The sequence below is a fragment of the Gymnoscopelus microlampas genome, assembly GCF_963454915.1.
Source record: "Gymnoscopelus microlampas genome assembly, chromosome: 21".
NCBI classification, from domain to species: domain Eukaryota; kingdom Metazoa; phylum Chordata; class Actinopteri; order Myctophiformes; family Myctophidae; genus Gymnoscopelus; species Gymnoscopelus microlampas.
In genome coordinates this window covers 14,744,765-14,761,969 of record NC_139958.1, presented here as the reverse complement: position 1 = coordinate 14,761,969, position 17,205 = coordinate 14,744,765, and the positions used below count along the sequence as shown (strand labels likewise).

The window sequence follows — 17,205 nt, the reverse complement described above, 5'->3', positions numbered from 1 at the left end:
TTCGCAAGTGAAGATATATTAGTAGAACAGGTGCAAAACTGTCCTGACACATTGGTACATTCACATTGGAATCCAAAATAGAGCTGCAACTATTGATTGTTTTCTTAGCATTTAATCTATTTTTCAAGAAGCACTTTTTTTATTTATTCATCAACTCTGTAGATTTTGTTTTTTTCTTCTGTCCAATTTAGTCATCGCCAAGTTTATCATGTTTGCATAGTCCTGGTCAGTGGTCACTGCCAACCCTTAGGCCTGCTAACTGAGTAGGTAGTAGGCATTTAAAAACTTATATTGCTATAATCAGTTGTTCTCAAACTGTTTTCATGTCAAGGACCACCCAAAGTGATATGTATTTGGCCGCCGAAGGGAAAAAATACATATATTCAAAGATTTGCACACATTTTAGGACCTGTATCGATATTGTAGATGGTATATCATAAGTATGTATTTGATCCTATGTATCCCCCCCCCTCCACACACACACACTTTTAGCGGCAGGTACACCCACGCATCCACTCAGGAGACTTCTTCATATATGTGCCCAGGGACACACATTAGCACATCATGAACTCTATACATTTCATGCACTCACCAGCACCACTCTACATGACCTCATACACACCTCATACTAAAGGACCGCCATGGAAACGAGCTGTAGGCTCTTTCCGCATTATCCTTTTGATTATGGTGGGTCAGATGTATGTTACATGTGACATGTGTTGAGAGACATGTGTTGAGAGAGGAGTTATCACCGGGAGGATGCAACGTGCCATCCCTCCCAGTTCCATTCCCTACTGCAGTGGTTCTCAAACTTCTTTTTGGCTCAGGTCAGCCCTGTGAATCCACGGCACCCCTGAAACTACAGCACCTTACATTTATGTCATATATTACGGCACGTTGTAAATATGTAAATCTTTCCCGCTAAGATGCAGTATAGTTCGAGGAGGAAAACTTCAGAAAATATCAGTTTTTCCCTACTGATATCCCTATTCTGGGGGGAAAGTTCGCCAAAAATAGCAGATCTACAAGCTCACTTGAGCTTGTAGATCGGCTATTTTTGGCAAAATGATTTGGTGTAGATCGAAAAAGGAATGCCCCAAGTACAGTGCAACTCAGGTCCGTTGTACAAAGCATAGAGGGTCTATGTAGTTAAACTGAAGTGATATTGATAACTGTTGCAGAGTCAGACCTAACCAAAACTGTCTTTACAGTGTCAAAATTTCACTCAACTATTGCAGGTCACAAACTGTTGCTGTTTGAAACATCATTTCCATGTATGATAGTCTCAAAGTCACAGGCAACGCAACCTGTGTGCTTGTAGATCTGCTATTTTCACTATTTAAAAAAGAATAATCGTTCATTAACCGTAAACGAGGCAACAGTTTGAAATAACTGCAATATAGATTTGAAGTCATATCGCCCAGCTCTTACATTGAGGGTGCCTTCAGCCAACTAGTAAAATCCAGATCACTGAAGACAAAGAACTCAGTAAATAATAAATCGCTTGAACTTATATTCACAATCATTCGTTTGACATTGTCATCTGGTTTTTGACTGGCATGATAACAACTTCACAAAATGGAAATATCTGTATTCTGTATAACTGTCGCAGTCAGACAGACGTTTCTACACTCTATGCAGCTGAGGTCAGTGCAACTTTTAGTTTCAAGGGAACTGAATCTGTGTGAACTGTGAACGTTTCCACTGTGCAAAGCCCAGCCTGAGTGCTATGTACACACAATGCACATCTCAAGGGTTTATTTTTCAAGGGCTGGCTGACTCAACATGATAGGCAGCTACAAGGAACAACTCACAACAGTATCAAGTAAAGCCCGATTTATACTTTGGTCGCACATCGGTGTTGCGCGCCGTAAAATAGCAGATATGCAAGCTCCCAACGCGTCACGTTCGTGACGCAGTTGTGAGCTTGCAGATCTGCTATTTTACTGAGCACGACACCGGCACGCAACTAAAGTATATAACTGAGGCTTAAAATGTGCAGGGTTGGCTAAGAAGACCTTAACTTCCTCCTTTGTGACCTCCCCAGCAACATGCTTTGACTGGCAAAACAGGAAGCCGGGGGATCTTCAGCAGTGACATGTGCGATCCAACACTGTCTGACATCGAGTCTCTGCTTATGTTTGGAAACTGCCTTAAAAGTACAAGACACTAACACAAATCAATCATACGACTGGCTGGTCCAATATGTAGCCTAATCCTTTGAAATATTTGAGTATTGTGCCAATATTACCAGAAGTACGAGTCGGTGAAATTACATTTCACTGAGTGAATGCTAAATAAACTTGCAAGTGCAAAACTTGCACGGCCCAAATTTGACAAAGAGTGTTGTATGATGTCGAACTGTGCTAAAGTGCCAACCAGACTGTTAAGTTGGTGAAGAGATCTGCTGGCTCACATTGACTGTTATAAATGTCAGCAAAGCTTACGATCAGTGAGAAATGAGACAGGCCTTGTTGTATGAAAGGCAACCCTCTGTATCACTAAACCGTAACCACATCCTCTTTCGGGCCATTCGCAGACAGTTTATCTGCTACCTACTCTCTACTGCCTAGACATCACAATCTAATTCAAACCCAAAGAACAATTAGAACAACTAATGTTATGCAATCTGAGGATTTGCATTGTGCAGACTGCAGAGAGATGGATGCCAATGCAAACTTTGATTATAAGCAGCTGATCTAAGGGTTAGATTTAATTAGTGGCACCCAACCAAACTCAAAACGAAAGAGAACAGGCCGACACAAAAAAGCAGCAGTTACAAGAGGGGCTAATTATGGAAGTACAAAGGTCTTGTAAAGCAGTAAAGATATTAAGATAAGATTAGCCGTTCTCTCTGTAAAGGAGCAGATCAATGCACACATCTTGAGACAGATGACAATCCAGTGTGTGTGTGTGTGTGTGTGTGTGTGTGTGTGTGTGTGTGTGTGTGTGTGTGTGTGTGTGTGTGATGTGAGCAAGTGTAGGTCAGGCCTTAGAGCAGCTTCAAACACAGCGAGATCCTGCAATCTTCCTCATAACTCAAACACTATTTATAATAATATTTGATTCCTCTGATATTAACAAAATAAATCTAATAACATGGGAAAATCTCTTAAAATATTGGACAAATATTTACATTGTTTCAAAAAAAGTCTGCACACATTTTTCCTTTTTACATTTGCGCCTGTAAAACAATATGACCAAAATAGGCCCAACAGGTAGAAAAGTGGGTTAAGAGTTGACAGCATCTTGACAAAACATACTGTACAATATCAATATCAAGCACACTGTGTTTATAGTAAGTTAGCTGAAAAATCCCAGGAAACATGCGGGCTAGATGCTTCAATGTAGGAAATGGCATCATAAAAATATTCATATTGTAATTTGGCAGCAGCAGCATGCAAAATGAACCCACATGCAAGGTTGCTGTGGATGTGTCACGATGCAAGGAGTCAGTGCACAGCTGCTAGTTAATAATCAGTTTACTACACAGCAGGTGCTACATGTCTGAGTGTTACATGCTCTGTTGTTCAATGATTAAAGATGCTCACAAGCCCCCTTTCACTTTGTCACTAGACTAGTGACCGTTGCAAGAGAGTAACACGCCTTTTATCTCCCCTGTATCATGGCACAGAAGGCACTGATATATGCAATTACACAGATGACACTGATATATACATATATATATATATATATATCAGTGTCTTTTGTGTAATTGCATGTATACATTACACAGAAGACACTGACATATGCAATTACACGGAGAGAGGTAAATAAGCACAGATGTCATCTCTATAGTGTTTACCTGGGCTCGGGCAGGATGATCTTCTTGCTCGCCCGGGCCGCCGGGGTAGATTTGCTCTTCTCCATCGCCATCAAATAGCTGACATCGGCGAGAACCGCTTCCAGGTCCGCCATCTTCAACCCCTGGGCCAAAGCGATCGACGACGAGTCGATCACAACGTCAGATTACAATTTGGTAATGTTTTACAGGGACAGGGGGGGTATAAAACAAATGTCCGGCAAAAGTGTGGCCTCCTGCATCAAGGGCCACCAACGTGCATAATGACAACACCGGGACCGAAGTGGGTGATCTGATGGCGGCTGATGGTGGTGGTGGTGGTGGTGGTGGTGGTCGTGGGTCCGGACCATCGACTGTTCGTTCGGGGGGTCCACACACACTCAGTCAGTCACACGCTCCGTGTCAAACGACAATCAGTGTGATAGAGAAAATGACATTCGGAGGCGGGGAAGAAGACATCTGGGGTGACTTGACGATGATCACGTATTATTGTTATTATTATCACCAAGGTCGCTGGATGGATGATCAATACAATCCCATTCAGTGCAAAATGAGGGGGGGGGTGTTATAGAAGCCTCTTGTTCAGAAGTGTAAATATTGCAAGGTAACGCTGGTTTGTAGTAATGTGATCTGCCAGATCTACATGCATGCAGCCTTCAGCTCCCACGGGTCTTACAGAATAATGCTGGCAGCGACGTCCACAAATACTGCTTCTGTCTGTCCTCCAGTCACTAGGGTGACATGTGTGCGTTTTATGGTCGTTTACTCACTAATAATGCCCAAGGCATATTCAATTTGTAATTAAAACAAAAATATGACCGCCTCAAATGGTCTTTCTTTGAGACGTATATCGCGGGAGGAGGATTTATTAACAATGTCAGTCCAAAAAATGTTCAAATAAAACACCACAGCTACCGAGAAAGTGGATTAAAAAGGAAAAAATGGGGGGAAACGACAAGATTCATGATGATTTGCATTCCATGAAATCCACACCACGTCGCCCCGATGGATGTTTATGTTGCCGTCGGTCCGCTGGCTTCCTGTTTCCCCGGGATTAGATGCTTGCTTATCGGCTCAATCAATCACAAAATGTTGGATCATGGATGGAAGGTTGTTTTAGAAGCTATAAGAAGCTTTAGCACCGCCGTCCAGTCAGTCAGTCCTTCGGTCCAACAAGGGGGAAGATTTAAAACATTAAAAAATATGAAGTCACACAAACAAACAGGGCTGAAGGATCCGACCATCCAGCCAAACCACGCGTGTGAAACGTCTCTCTGTTTAAACGATGATACAGGTTTAACTAGCTATAGCACTGGTTTGCATTAGCCATAGCAGGGTTTAGCCAGCGAATATTGTTAAATATCTAAATACATCTCCGACGCCAGTGGGTTTGTTAAATAAAATCACTGATATTAATAACAACAATAAGGCCAAAATGTCCCTTTTTTTCTGTCGCAGCAGGACACCGACCTTCCCTCACGCTGGCTGGCCGCTCGAGCGGAGCTAGCTTTAATGTTAGCGACACACTGGACGTGAGAAATACGCTGCTTCCACACGCGCACGCCACGCACGCGCACACATAAACAGCAACAAGTTGAACACGTCAAAAAAAAAAGATTCCCACAATAATAAAGCCACGAAAAGGGGGGGGGGGTTATATATAATGATCCAATGTTATTATCGTTGTTTAAAGAAAAACCCGAAGACAGCGCAGATAATGACGGTAATAATAATCCATTGCGTGGTGGTGGTGGTTGGTGGCTCTCTGGGTCTCAGGGGGTCGGTGGCTGTGAAGCAGCCCGGCGACCAGCGTTGAACCGCGGGCGTCAGGAGGAGGTTGTGACGGCTGTGAGGGATGGATGGATGGGGGAGGGGCTGAGTGATTCTCCTTTACTAGCAGTCAGTCCATAACAAACACTGTTGAGTCTCCTTTTAACGTGTATAAACGCCCGATACGCACATATATATTAACGCGGCATTGTGTTAATATGTATATATAATATGTGGTCCATAGTATGTAATATATACAATATTCCCTCCCAGGCAGGCAGCAGATTACATTCAGTAGCTGCTGTGTACTGATGTTAGCAACTATTCATAGTCCTCTTCTCACTGGGTTCCTGCTGATGCTTGAAGAAGCTGCTATAATCGTATCGATCATGACGACGCCGCCGTTTGTTTTCATGTTATTAAACTTTACACACACACATGCAGGCAGGGGAGATTAAATATATATTTATATATGTATATATATCTTTGTTCTGTTGTTTTTAAATCCCGTTCCGTACGGTACGTTCACAGATCTTCTCCTTTTCCTCTTTGCTAAGCTCAGTGTTGCGTTTTCTCTGACTACCAACTTCCTCCCACTGCGGCGCGAGGTCAGCCGCAAAACATGGAGCTGGAGGAGCCGAGGCTAGTCGGAGGATCTGGAACGGAGTCAAATAATGTCTTTTTTCAAGTAGGACCCCAAATTGATATTTTTTGCCCGTGGACCCCCCCCCCCCCCCCCCCATCTGAAAATGTTTTGTGCCAGGGACCCCCAGAAAGAAGAGAGCTAGGTTTGTGTTTTTGAAACATTTTCCAATATGCTACTTTGAAGATTTTCTTTTATCAGATGTACGAGCTCGCAGTGCAGCACAAATAAGTGACATGCTGTGAGCTTGTAGACCTGCTCTCTTTGAATAGCCAAGTATAAATGGACAAAGGGGTTAAAATGATTTACACACACACACACACACACACACACACACGCACACGCACGCACGCACGCACGCACACACACACACACACACACACACACACACACACACATTTTTTGTTTTAATCTTCGTTGCACCTGACCATGTGTGCTAGTGTATTACAGTAGATAGATACTTGTATAGACCTTGTATTGTGAATTTGTACTTCCATGTACTGTTATACTGTCATGTACTGTTCTCATGTCTTACTAAATAAAGTACATCAATCAATCAATCAACTATAATAGTGGATGTACTGTGTGTATGTATAGCATCCAAAAGCACTGAATGAAGATGGTCATCGTGTGTGTGTGTGTGTGTGTGTGTGTGTGTGTGTGTGTGTGTGTGTGTGTGTGTGTGTGTGTGTGTGTGTGTGTGTGTGTGTGTGTGTGTGTGTTGTGTTGGCTTCAGGAGGTTAAATGCCATGTTTGTAACCAACTGATAACATGTTACAATGCTAGAAATAGCATTTTATACAGCAGCAATTCCTAACATTTTAATGACTCCATGATCTATTTTTTTACAAACATGGAAATGTAGTGCCGTGTAGTGGCCAATCATGGTAATGCTCTTTACATCTTTATATCTAAAATCGTTTATGTTCATGTCTTATACTTTTAAAGAATTCATAACATTTTGAGAAAATCCAGTTAGAAAATGAATACAAGTTGCAGTGCAGCTACCCTTTTCCCCACTGGTAATATGTGATGGTACTCACATACTCAACTTCCCTTTTCCGTTTTCTAATCCATTCTAATTTGAATGTTCTTGCCATTTATGTATTGTATTGTAGTGTCTATATGTGTCCTTGTAACTATGTCTGTTGAGGTTTAATTTGTATTGAACTATATCAGATACACGTATACTTGTCATATACATAATATACACACATATAGATACACATAGGGTCGGAGGTCGGTAGGGTTTAAGAAAGACAGTTTATTCAGCATTTGGGAAGAGCATTAGAGGGGTCAAAGGTGAAGCATCACATGGGAGAGTGAGGGTCAGGAGTTGAAGTGGTTACTGCTGAATGCGGCGGATGGACTGGATCTGAGGGGTCTGGGAATGGGATCCGAACTCCCTAAAGTGTTTGTACTCTCCGCAGTGACGGTCGCACTCCATGATGTACTGGTATCCACGGTAACCGGGATACTGGTAGCACACAAAGCTGTTTGGAAGAAGAAAAAATACATCAATATACATGAAGATGAAGATATAGGCCTGTATACATTCAGAGAGATGTGCATGTGTGAACCAACACCAGCTATGATGATGCTTGTGAAACAAAAATAGAACATAAAAGATGAGAGAGATGTTATTTTATGGCCACTCACGATCCAGACTGCACCCTCAGAGAGCCCACTTCGTTGTTGCACCAGCCCATGGCCTGGAGGGAGGGGTAGTCATCGCTGAGCTCACCCTTACGGCCCATGAAGTTCTCACGCTCAAAGATGGTCATGCGGCACTCCCTGTGGTTCTGCAGGACAACAGGCACCAAGACAAACACATCACTCATTTGCTCAGTAAATATAAAGCCTGATTTATAGTTAGTTTCGGCTCCAGAGATCTATAAGCCAACAGGGTTTGGTATAGAGAGAAATACCAGTGGACCTATAGAGCCTATAGAACCTATAGAATATTGTGGATGCAAAGATAAACTAGCATAATGGAACGAGATGTAGTAAAAAGCGATGGTGGCAAAGACTGGTTTGGTTTGGTTGTTGTTGCCGTTTGACTTACAGCGCAGGCGATGGGCCTGAAGGAAGTCATCCTCTCGATGTGATAGGCGTTGCTGCCTCCGAAAGCATCACACTGAGGGTACTCTCCTCTCTCCAGCACGAACTGCTGGCCCTGGTAGGAGGCATGCTCGTAGCCAACCCAGCTACACACCCAGACAGAGAAGGCACAAGAGTAGATGATGATGATGATGATGATGATTTATATACACTTATAACTATCCCTAAAACTAATATGACCAAAACTAAACCGAAACCCAGTTAGTCTATATCCTGTATAATTATGTTGTGATCGTGTAAAAAGTGTACTCACGCTCCGCTCTCCACCCTGAGGGAGCGCACGGTCTCGAAACCGAACTCCATCACGTTGCAGCACTCGGAGGTGAACTCATGGCGACGGCCCTGGAAGCACTCCTCGTCGAAGACAATGATCTGAGAGACACGAGCAGGGACAGGACAGTTTTAGTAAAGAACATGATCTGAGGGACAAGCAGGGACAGGAAGTACACATGCCGAAAGCTTTTTAATTTCAAGGACCCTCATAACTTAGTTACAGACCTGTAAGGGTCCATTTGGAACCCCCTCAAGGAACCTGCAGGGTCCCAGGACCTCCAAATGAATATGTATTTGGCAGGCAAACAGCCTAGATTGTCGCCATGCTTTGTTTAGGATGTGTGGTGTGGGCCTATGTCTCTGTACAGCATCTCATTATAGAAGGGAAAGTGATGCTATGTACTTTAAATATGTTCAGTATTTCATCTGGATTTATTCTGTTATAGTATTCTTCTGCTAAGACATAAATAGACCTTTATGTTTTCAAGACTAGAAATAATTGTTATTCCAGACAAGTCGTGTGGAGGATATTTTGTGTGACTTTGAGATAAAGTCGCAAGAAACAGTTGACTTTATCCTGACTTAGACTAACGCAAGTTTGAGAGGTGTTATTGACATTGACATTAAATATACATTTCAATGAATATTCTCACCTTCCAGTGGCCGGAAAACTTGGTGCAATGATGAGTCATGTTGTCTGTAAGAAAAATAAAAATAAAAACCTTTTTAAGGGGACTTGGGGCAAAAACCTGTAACATTCACTATGAAAATAGGCTCTCTGATATGTTATCTATCACACTACTGACAGACAGACAGACACCCCTCTCCATTTCCTAGGCTCAACACACAAAGTTAACCATCAAAACCTTGCAACGCTTACTATACAGCAAATTCATGACCCCTGAGCTAGTAAGTAAACACATTAGACAGCTGCAGTGCTGAATAGGAATGGAGAAATTGAGCTGAAAGATGGTGTTTGAAAATCCACACAGAGTGCTGTCGCTCCAATAGGCAGGAGGTCAGCACCTCAGGACACTGTCAGTGTTATAAAGTATTCATCACAACTCCATTTACACTACATAGTTCTTTTGTCTCTGCAATGAAAGGCTTGCAGTGCTACAATGCAGCGTGTGAAAAGGCACAATGCAGCTACATTCTATTAGAGAGGGCTCCACAGCACTAGCAGTAGAATGGCCTGAATAGCGTGCAGGGTCGGCCTGGCCTGGGTGCATAATAATTTCCAGCACTGAAAGCATCATCAGCATCTATTTACAGTTACTAGACTACACACATGCAGGAAAGGAAAATAAGCCAGGGGAGGCCTCATCTGGGGAGAGCTGTAGCTTTATCCTCCTCTTTCTATACCTGATCTCACATGTTTTTTTGTTTTTTTTTCTCCAGCAAATTTCATCGGTGCTGTTAGAGATTTTTCTCCCTCACCACCACCACCACCACCACCACAGGTTGTTGCCGGATTGTACTTAGTTGTACTGTGTGTGTCGCACACCGGAAATAGCAGATCTACAAGCACTGTAGGCCTCTGATAATTAATATTATAAATAAATAAATGAAAAATACATAAATAAATGAATGAATGAATAAATTAATATCATTATTTTAAAACAATAGTAGCAACATATAACAGTAAATAAATAATATAAAACAAAATGCAAATTGTAAAAATATATATATATAAAAATATATTGAAATATATTTTAGCTTACCGTATATATATAATATAAGCTTAAAAAGAAATAGCTTGTAGATCGCCTATTTTTGGTGCACGACCCCTTCGCCCGACCAGAGTAAAAATCGCCCCTGAACTCACCAAGGACTGGCGGTGTTGTTGGCCCTGGAGCCTGTGTGTGTGGAAGGCTGGCTGTGTGGTGCGGGGCTAGGGGGGCGAGAGGGTGTGAGTGTGGGGCCTATGTGTGGCTGTGCTGGCCCTGGCTGGCTGGCTGGGCTAATGGAGGGAGAACGGGGACAGGAACTCACCTTGCTTTGATGCCCTTGGGGGGATGTCCTGGCGTGAGAGTGAGGGCAAGCACGCGCCCCCACCCTTTTAAAGCCTCCCCTGGCAAGGGGCCATGCTGAAAGCACCGGCTCAGCAGCGAGGGAGGGGCTTCTCATTGTCCCGCGCCACAAAGGCAGGGTTAATCTATGGAGGGAGCAGAAGTGCAGACGCCCACAGTATCACCCATGGGTGCCATGGACACTGAGAGACACGCGGCCGGCCAGCCGGCAGGGGCAGCAGAGAGAATGGCCAAGGCCGAGGAGATGGTATAGGGTGGACAGGAGACAAGTGATGACCGCCTCAAAGCCAGACGACTGGCCTTGTCTAGAAATAGAGAGAAGTCAAGTCAAGTCACCTTTACTTGTAATATAGCACATTTAAAGACAACACAAGTCGATCCAAAGTGCTTTCCATTCAAAATAACATAATATAGACCTCAAAATTAGGGACCACAGAAAACAATTTAAAAATAGAATATAGATAGGCTAACTAAAAACATAAATAGCAATACAATTTAAAAAACTTTAAAAAAAAAATGTAAACACAGAAATTTACAATACAGAATCTACATTATGTTATGTTCAGTGGCCATTGCAAAAACAGGAGTTAGTTGCCCTTAGACAGAGCTAAAATCAATAGAAAAGAGGTTGGTCTGTAGGTTGGATTTTTAAAAAGAGTGCTTTACGGTGTTCAAGACAAATGAACAGTTGTTAGAAGGTGATCTGTGTCTCAAAGAGGGGAGAGAACATCCAATCAAAAACAAAATGGAACTCTTCAGTCTTCATAAAGTTCAAAAGCTTTCATTCCAGGCCAGTTCATATGGAAACGGTTCAGAAACATGTTTTGGCCCAGAGGTGGCCTTCATCATGGACGGACGAGAAAAGACCGTCCATGTCTGTTTCGCTCATCTTTACTTCACTTTAGTTGTTTATTTGGGAGGGTCAGAACATATTCATGAACACAGCATACAAAACTACACATAGTAGAGTTGAGAAAGCAGTGTACATACGTCGGAATTATAGCAAGAATGCAAATTTTCCTCTAATTTTATTGTCTCCCCCCACCCCCTTTCCCATCGCAGTGTACATACGTCGGAGTTATAGCAAGAATGCAAATTTTCCTCTAATTTTATTGTCTCCCCCCACCCCCTTTCCCATCGCTCTCCTTTTCATTAGTTTTTCTGACAGGCAGTGGTGGAAAAAGTATTAACATTTTGTTCTTAATGTCTTGGGGAAATTGTCTGTATCTCGCCTCTTGTGTTTTTCTATTTATTTTTGACGAGACATGCTATTTTCAACGGCATATAACAAGCAAACGGGGATCGCGATGACATTTTTACCAACTATCAGGGGATTGATCACACTGGAGATAAATATTCTCTCCAGTAAGGTAAGAAAAAGCGATGGCAGTGGGTGCACGCAGCCAGAAATAAGTCTGGCAGTGAAAGAGTTAAGTAAATGTATCAGTACTGCAATGTATAAACACTCTGTTACAAGTAAAAGTCCAGTAATCAAAATGTACTTGAGTAAAAGTACAAAAGTATTGGCATCAAAATCTACTTAGTAGCCTACCAAAAGTTTAAATAGGGCTGAAGTGTTTAATGTATGTATATCTTCAAAGTAACTAGTAACTAAAGTTTTAAAATAATTGTAGTGGAGTAAAAGTACAATGTTTGCCTCTGAGGTGCTGTGGAGTAAAAGTAAAAGTATTGACAATTGAAAACACTCCAGTGAAGTAAAAGTACCTCAAAAGTTTACTTAAGTACAGTACTTGGTTACTTCACACCACTGATGACAGGTGCCGCCCCAGCATGTAGGAAGGAGTACATGCAGTGACAATTATCACCCTCTTTGCCCGGCGTCCCTGCCCCGAACACGGGCCAATAGTGTTGTCTCCCGGCAAAGCCGGATGCACCACGGTGGATTCGAACTAACAACCTCCATGGTGGCGGGCAGGCACTTCATCACTGCACCACCCGAGCACTTCAATATGTGTTTTTTTCTGTTTCAGGTGTGTTCATGTAATAAAGGAAATCCAATATTTCTAACCAATTAAACGCTACTAGTAAAATACCTCATCGACATCCCCCAGGGGTCTTCTCTTCACTAGGCCCGCACACGTTTTTCCCCCATTTATGTACCAAATCTCTTCGGCGGAAGATCTACAAGCACACGTTGTGACACGTTGTGAGCTCATATAGGAGGCTGCTGTATTACAGCAGTTCATGGAAATGTAGCTAAGCCCTCAATTACAATTACAATTTATTAATTTAGCAGACCTTTTGTTTATAGTAGGTTGACTATGCTTAGCCTATGCCTATTTTAGTTTTTTTTTTATTATAATGTGTTTTTATTGATGTCTCTCTGAGAGCTGCTGTATCACTTTCATTTCTCCTTGGGGATGAATAAAGTACCTACCTACCCATATCCAGAGCCAAGTATTTATTGAACTCTGTCTCTAGTCAATAACCGGTAAAATCACATAAATAGAGTGCAGAGAGAACCTTACAGGGCCTCAAAGAAGGATGTAAACATGAACCTAGAATCTTTCTAAACAACATGCTATCTAAGTCACATTGTGTACATTTGGAACTATAGGAAACCAGTTAATCAATGGGCCTACCATCTCTCTAAACAACATGCTATCTAAATATAAAATTCTTAATATGTGGGGTCTAATAAACAAATCAATCATAGAATAAAAAAAACACAAAAACAAGTGACCAAGATATAGTAACTAACTATATCAATCGCTATAGCATCTGCACAATATGTGTGTGAGTGTGTGTGTGTGTGTGTGTGTGCGTGCGTGCGTGCGTGCGTACGTGCGTGCGTGCGTGCGTGCGTGCGTGCGTGCACATTGGTGTATAACAGCCAAAGGAGCACTGTACTAGTGAACACAAACACTGCTTGTGGCAGTAAGTCCACATTCCTGCTCATGCTGCTCACAGAATGTGAACAATACTGCAGATCTCAAAGGAAGTTAAGTACCTAACTCTCATGCCAACCGTGCCTAATGGACCCTGCAATTACTGTCATATGACTCTGGAATCTCTTCACCAAGTGCATAGCTGAGACATTTCCACTCTTTCTTTTTTACCAAATGATTATTTCTATAAATACCAATTATTAACAGTCACGACTTAATGCTCAATGACCTTTTCTTTTTTACATACAATCCAAATTGCAAAAATGAATTATTTCATTTATGTGTTATTTTGGCTATTTATCATAATAGTTTATTGAACTAATCGATATGATCAATTATGAAAAATAATTGATAATTTACAAAAAATAATAATTAATAATCTATCTCTATTTTGGGCATGACATAGAAAAAATCCCCCAAAAAAAGAAATCCCCCAAAAAGACAACTTTTGAAAAAAGCCGATGTACAAGCTCACAACGCATAGCAGTGTGACACGTTGTGAGATTGTAGATCACCTATTTTCAATGTCAGCAACCCTGTTGTGTGACAAAATATAAAATAGGACTTAAATGATAAATCGATTCATTGATTTATAACAAAAATATTGAAATGTATTCAATTAATCAAAAAAGTAATCAATAGAATAATTGGTTAGAAAATATTTTATTTTTATTACACCAGCAAACCTTTACACTATAAATACTAAATGAATGGGCTCTATGCACATCAGCCATATTGGAAAGAAGTTGGGTATCTTCCTTACTTCCTTCATAGGTGTTTTCAATAATACTATTGAAGTCTCTGTTCCATTCTGGTCAAACAGAGTCAGGGTGCTGATATTGTGCATGTTGGCTCCCTGGAAACACTCTGCTACACCAGTGGCTTTCAAAAATAACTATGAGAGTTATGGGGGTCCTTGAAATTAAAAGGGTTGAGAACCACTGTGCTACACTAAATGGTACAGAGCCTTGATTAGTATAATTGATGATAAGACTTGTGGAAGGAAGGAAGTAAATAAGAGGTCCAATATTTTTTCCAATATGGCTGCAGTGCATAGAGCATGAAGGATTACATACTGTAGCAGTTGTATGGGATGAAATCTACACAGTGATGGTGATGTGAGAGATTTACATGATCAGATTAACCCCGATCTCTCCGCTAGAAATAATCACAGTCTAAGTGATGTAATCCAATAATAAGCCGGCTGATGCTAATCTGTGTGTAAACTATAAATCATGACTGCGTGTATGAATGGATGATTTTTTTTATTTCCGTGTCTTGTCAAAAAGACCCATCCCTTACGGGATTATTAGACACCAAAACATAAATAAACAATATCAAATTCTCTTCATAGAAGACTGCACAAAGGAAAACGTTTGGCAAACACCCAAAACAAAACAAAAATATGATATGAACGTGTAAATTCATATCAAACATGTACTGTAACAGTGAACTTGATAACGTAACAGGAAAGATTGATTGATGCTGATATCTGTTTAGGACTGTCTGGATTGTGAGGGAAAGGCAAGGTTTCTGTCTGTCTGTCTGTCTGTCTGTCTGTCTGTCTGTCTGTCTGTCTGTCTTATATACCTATCTATCAAATTTTGACCAAGAAGAGATACCAGGCCAGTTGCGATTCTAGATACCATCCTGGTCAAATGTAACTACAAGTGAAAGTGTAGTGAGCCTATTCAAAAGAGCATATAACAAAGTACATTTTCTTTTTAATATCAATGCATTGCTGTATTGAAAGTTTGACATTTTCCAAAACAATTTAGAGATTTGCCAGATTTTCCACTTTGCACTTGATTGCTGATACACAGAATAACAACAACAACAACAACAACAACAACAACAACAACAACAACAACAACAACAACAACAACAACTGTATTGTTATAAATCAATTGTATTCTGGATGCTGTTCTTCATAGTTATTTCAAGAAGCACTGCACACTTGATGATTGAAGATTTGTGTTGTTACAATTGTTCAACACACAGCCAAATAGCAGATCGCAAGCTCGCAATGTGCTGCATTGTGAACATTGTGCATTTGCCAAATTATAGCCAAAGTATAAAATAAGGTTGAATTGGTTAAATAAGGTTATATTGATTTTTGATGCTTTGTTAGCTAATCTTTTTGGGGACCCCCTGGAACCCTTTCAAGTGCCCCTGGGGGTCTGCGGACCCCACTTTGAGAACCACTGCCTTAAAGTGACTTTTCTTAAGGCATCCAATCAGAGCCTGACCGATGCCAGAGTCCTAAACCACCAATTACTGATGTTTTGAGCAATATTTTGTCAAAAAGTGCAAAAGTTTCGGAATTCTTCTTTAAAAAAAAAGGAAAGCAAGTTAGATTAAAGTTTCCAGACAACATTTAACTTACTATAAAGCAACTTAAAATACAAATAAACACAAATAACTTTCTGATAGATAAAATGTTTTAGTATATAAACTTCAATAAATGAAAAGAACATTTAACTTGAATTATACAATTAGCAAGTAACACAAGTGAAAACGAAAACAAATAGTCTACAAATAAACTGAACTTCAACACTGGAGCTGTGTTTGTGCGGGTAGGTGGGGTGGGTAATAAATTGAATAAAGTTAACTCTTTATGCACTCTGGTCCCTTGCATTGCCTCTCTCCATATTCAACTACAGCTCAGAGCCCCGTACGGCACCAACAGAGTGCACAAAGTGCGTTGTCAGGGCTTTCCTTTGACAAGCAAACTGCTTACAGGCACGGCCAGTGGCGATTCTAGGCTATGCAATGACCCGCTGGCTTTGGCACGGGCCGACTGTGATGACGAGGGGCTTTTCATTGTACTGTGAGCCCCTGCGCTCGGCCCTTGCCAGGGTATAAAAGCTTGGATGCAGGTCTGAAGGGACCAGCACGAGCCAGCCACCCACACACACGGGCACCGCAAGCCGTATAACACAGGTAAGGACACAACACAGACACACACTACAGCAGACAGCCAAATAGGCCATCCATCCACTGTCATAGTAATAACCAGGGACCACCATCACACATTCACAGCCATAGCACTAGTCTCCCTGTACCCACCACAGCCCACCCACAGGCGGTGAAAGACTCCAAACAGAAGCCCAGGCCTGCCAGTGTCACAGAAACAGCAGGCTCCTGTCCTGGGATGCCTTGCTTTTAGTCCAAATCCCAACCACCTATGGAGTGCAACAGTTAATCAAACTAATCAATTTAATTGATTATAAAACAATTATCTATTTTAATAAATGGCGGAAATAGGTGATCTAAAATAGCCTATCTACAAGCTCACAAGTGAGCTTGTATATTGGCAATTGTTGCCATTTTTGCGTGACTATATGTTTTGTATATAGTCCATAAAAGAATCGGTTAGAAAAGTTGTTCCCGCGTTGATTGATTGATGTAAAATCAATAAATAAATAACAATACACATTTGAATGATTAATTGAAAAAGTAATCGTTAGAATATTCGCTATGATAAGAATCGATCATTGCAGTCCTGTTGGATAGAACCTGTACAGAAAAAGCCCATACATGCCTACCTGTCACCAGCAAGCCTACATGTCTACCTGTCACCATTAATCCAGTGTCACCTATATTCCGGGATCGGGCGTGACTGTTTGGTCTTCTGCCCTCCCATTCTCATTC

The 17,205-nt window shown here is 41.3% G+C and overlaps 2 protein-coding genes across 2 annotated transcripts in view; both read right to left on the bottom strand.

Annotated features, from left to right (window-relative positions):
• The window catches only part of grk3 (G protein-coupled receptor kinase 3), an 81,434-nt gene extending 75,312 nt beyond the window's left edge, over positions 1–6,122 (bottom strand). The window contains exon 1 of the mRNA XM_084047621.1: positions 3,806–6,122. Coding sequence (XP_083903747.1) covers positions 3,806–3,918 — 113 coding nt within the window. The 5' untranslated portion in view covers positions 3,919–6,122. The remainder of the gene's footprint in view (positions 1–3,805) is intronic.
• Positions 6,123–7,560: 1,438 nt separating this feature from the next.
• Positions 7,561–10,739, bottom strand: cryba4 (crystallin, beta A4; the record flags this gene model as incomplete). Its single annotated transcript, XM_084047110.1, has 6 exons — positions 7,561–7,708; positions 7,875–8,017; positions 8,281–8,422; positions 8,590–8,708; positions 10,438–10,503; positions 10,605–10,739. 6 exons carry the CDS (start codon positions 10,737–10,739, stop codon positions 7,561–7,563), a joined length of 753 nt encoding a protein of 250 aa, XP_083903236.1.
• Between the last annotated feature and the right edge of the window lie 6,466 nt (positions 10,740–17,205).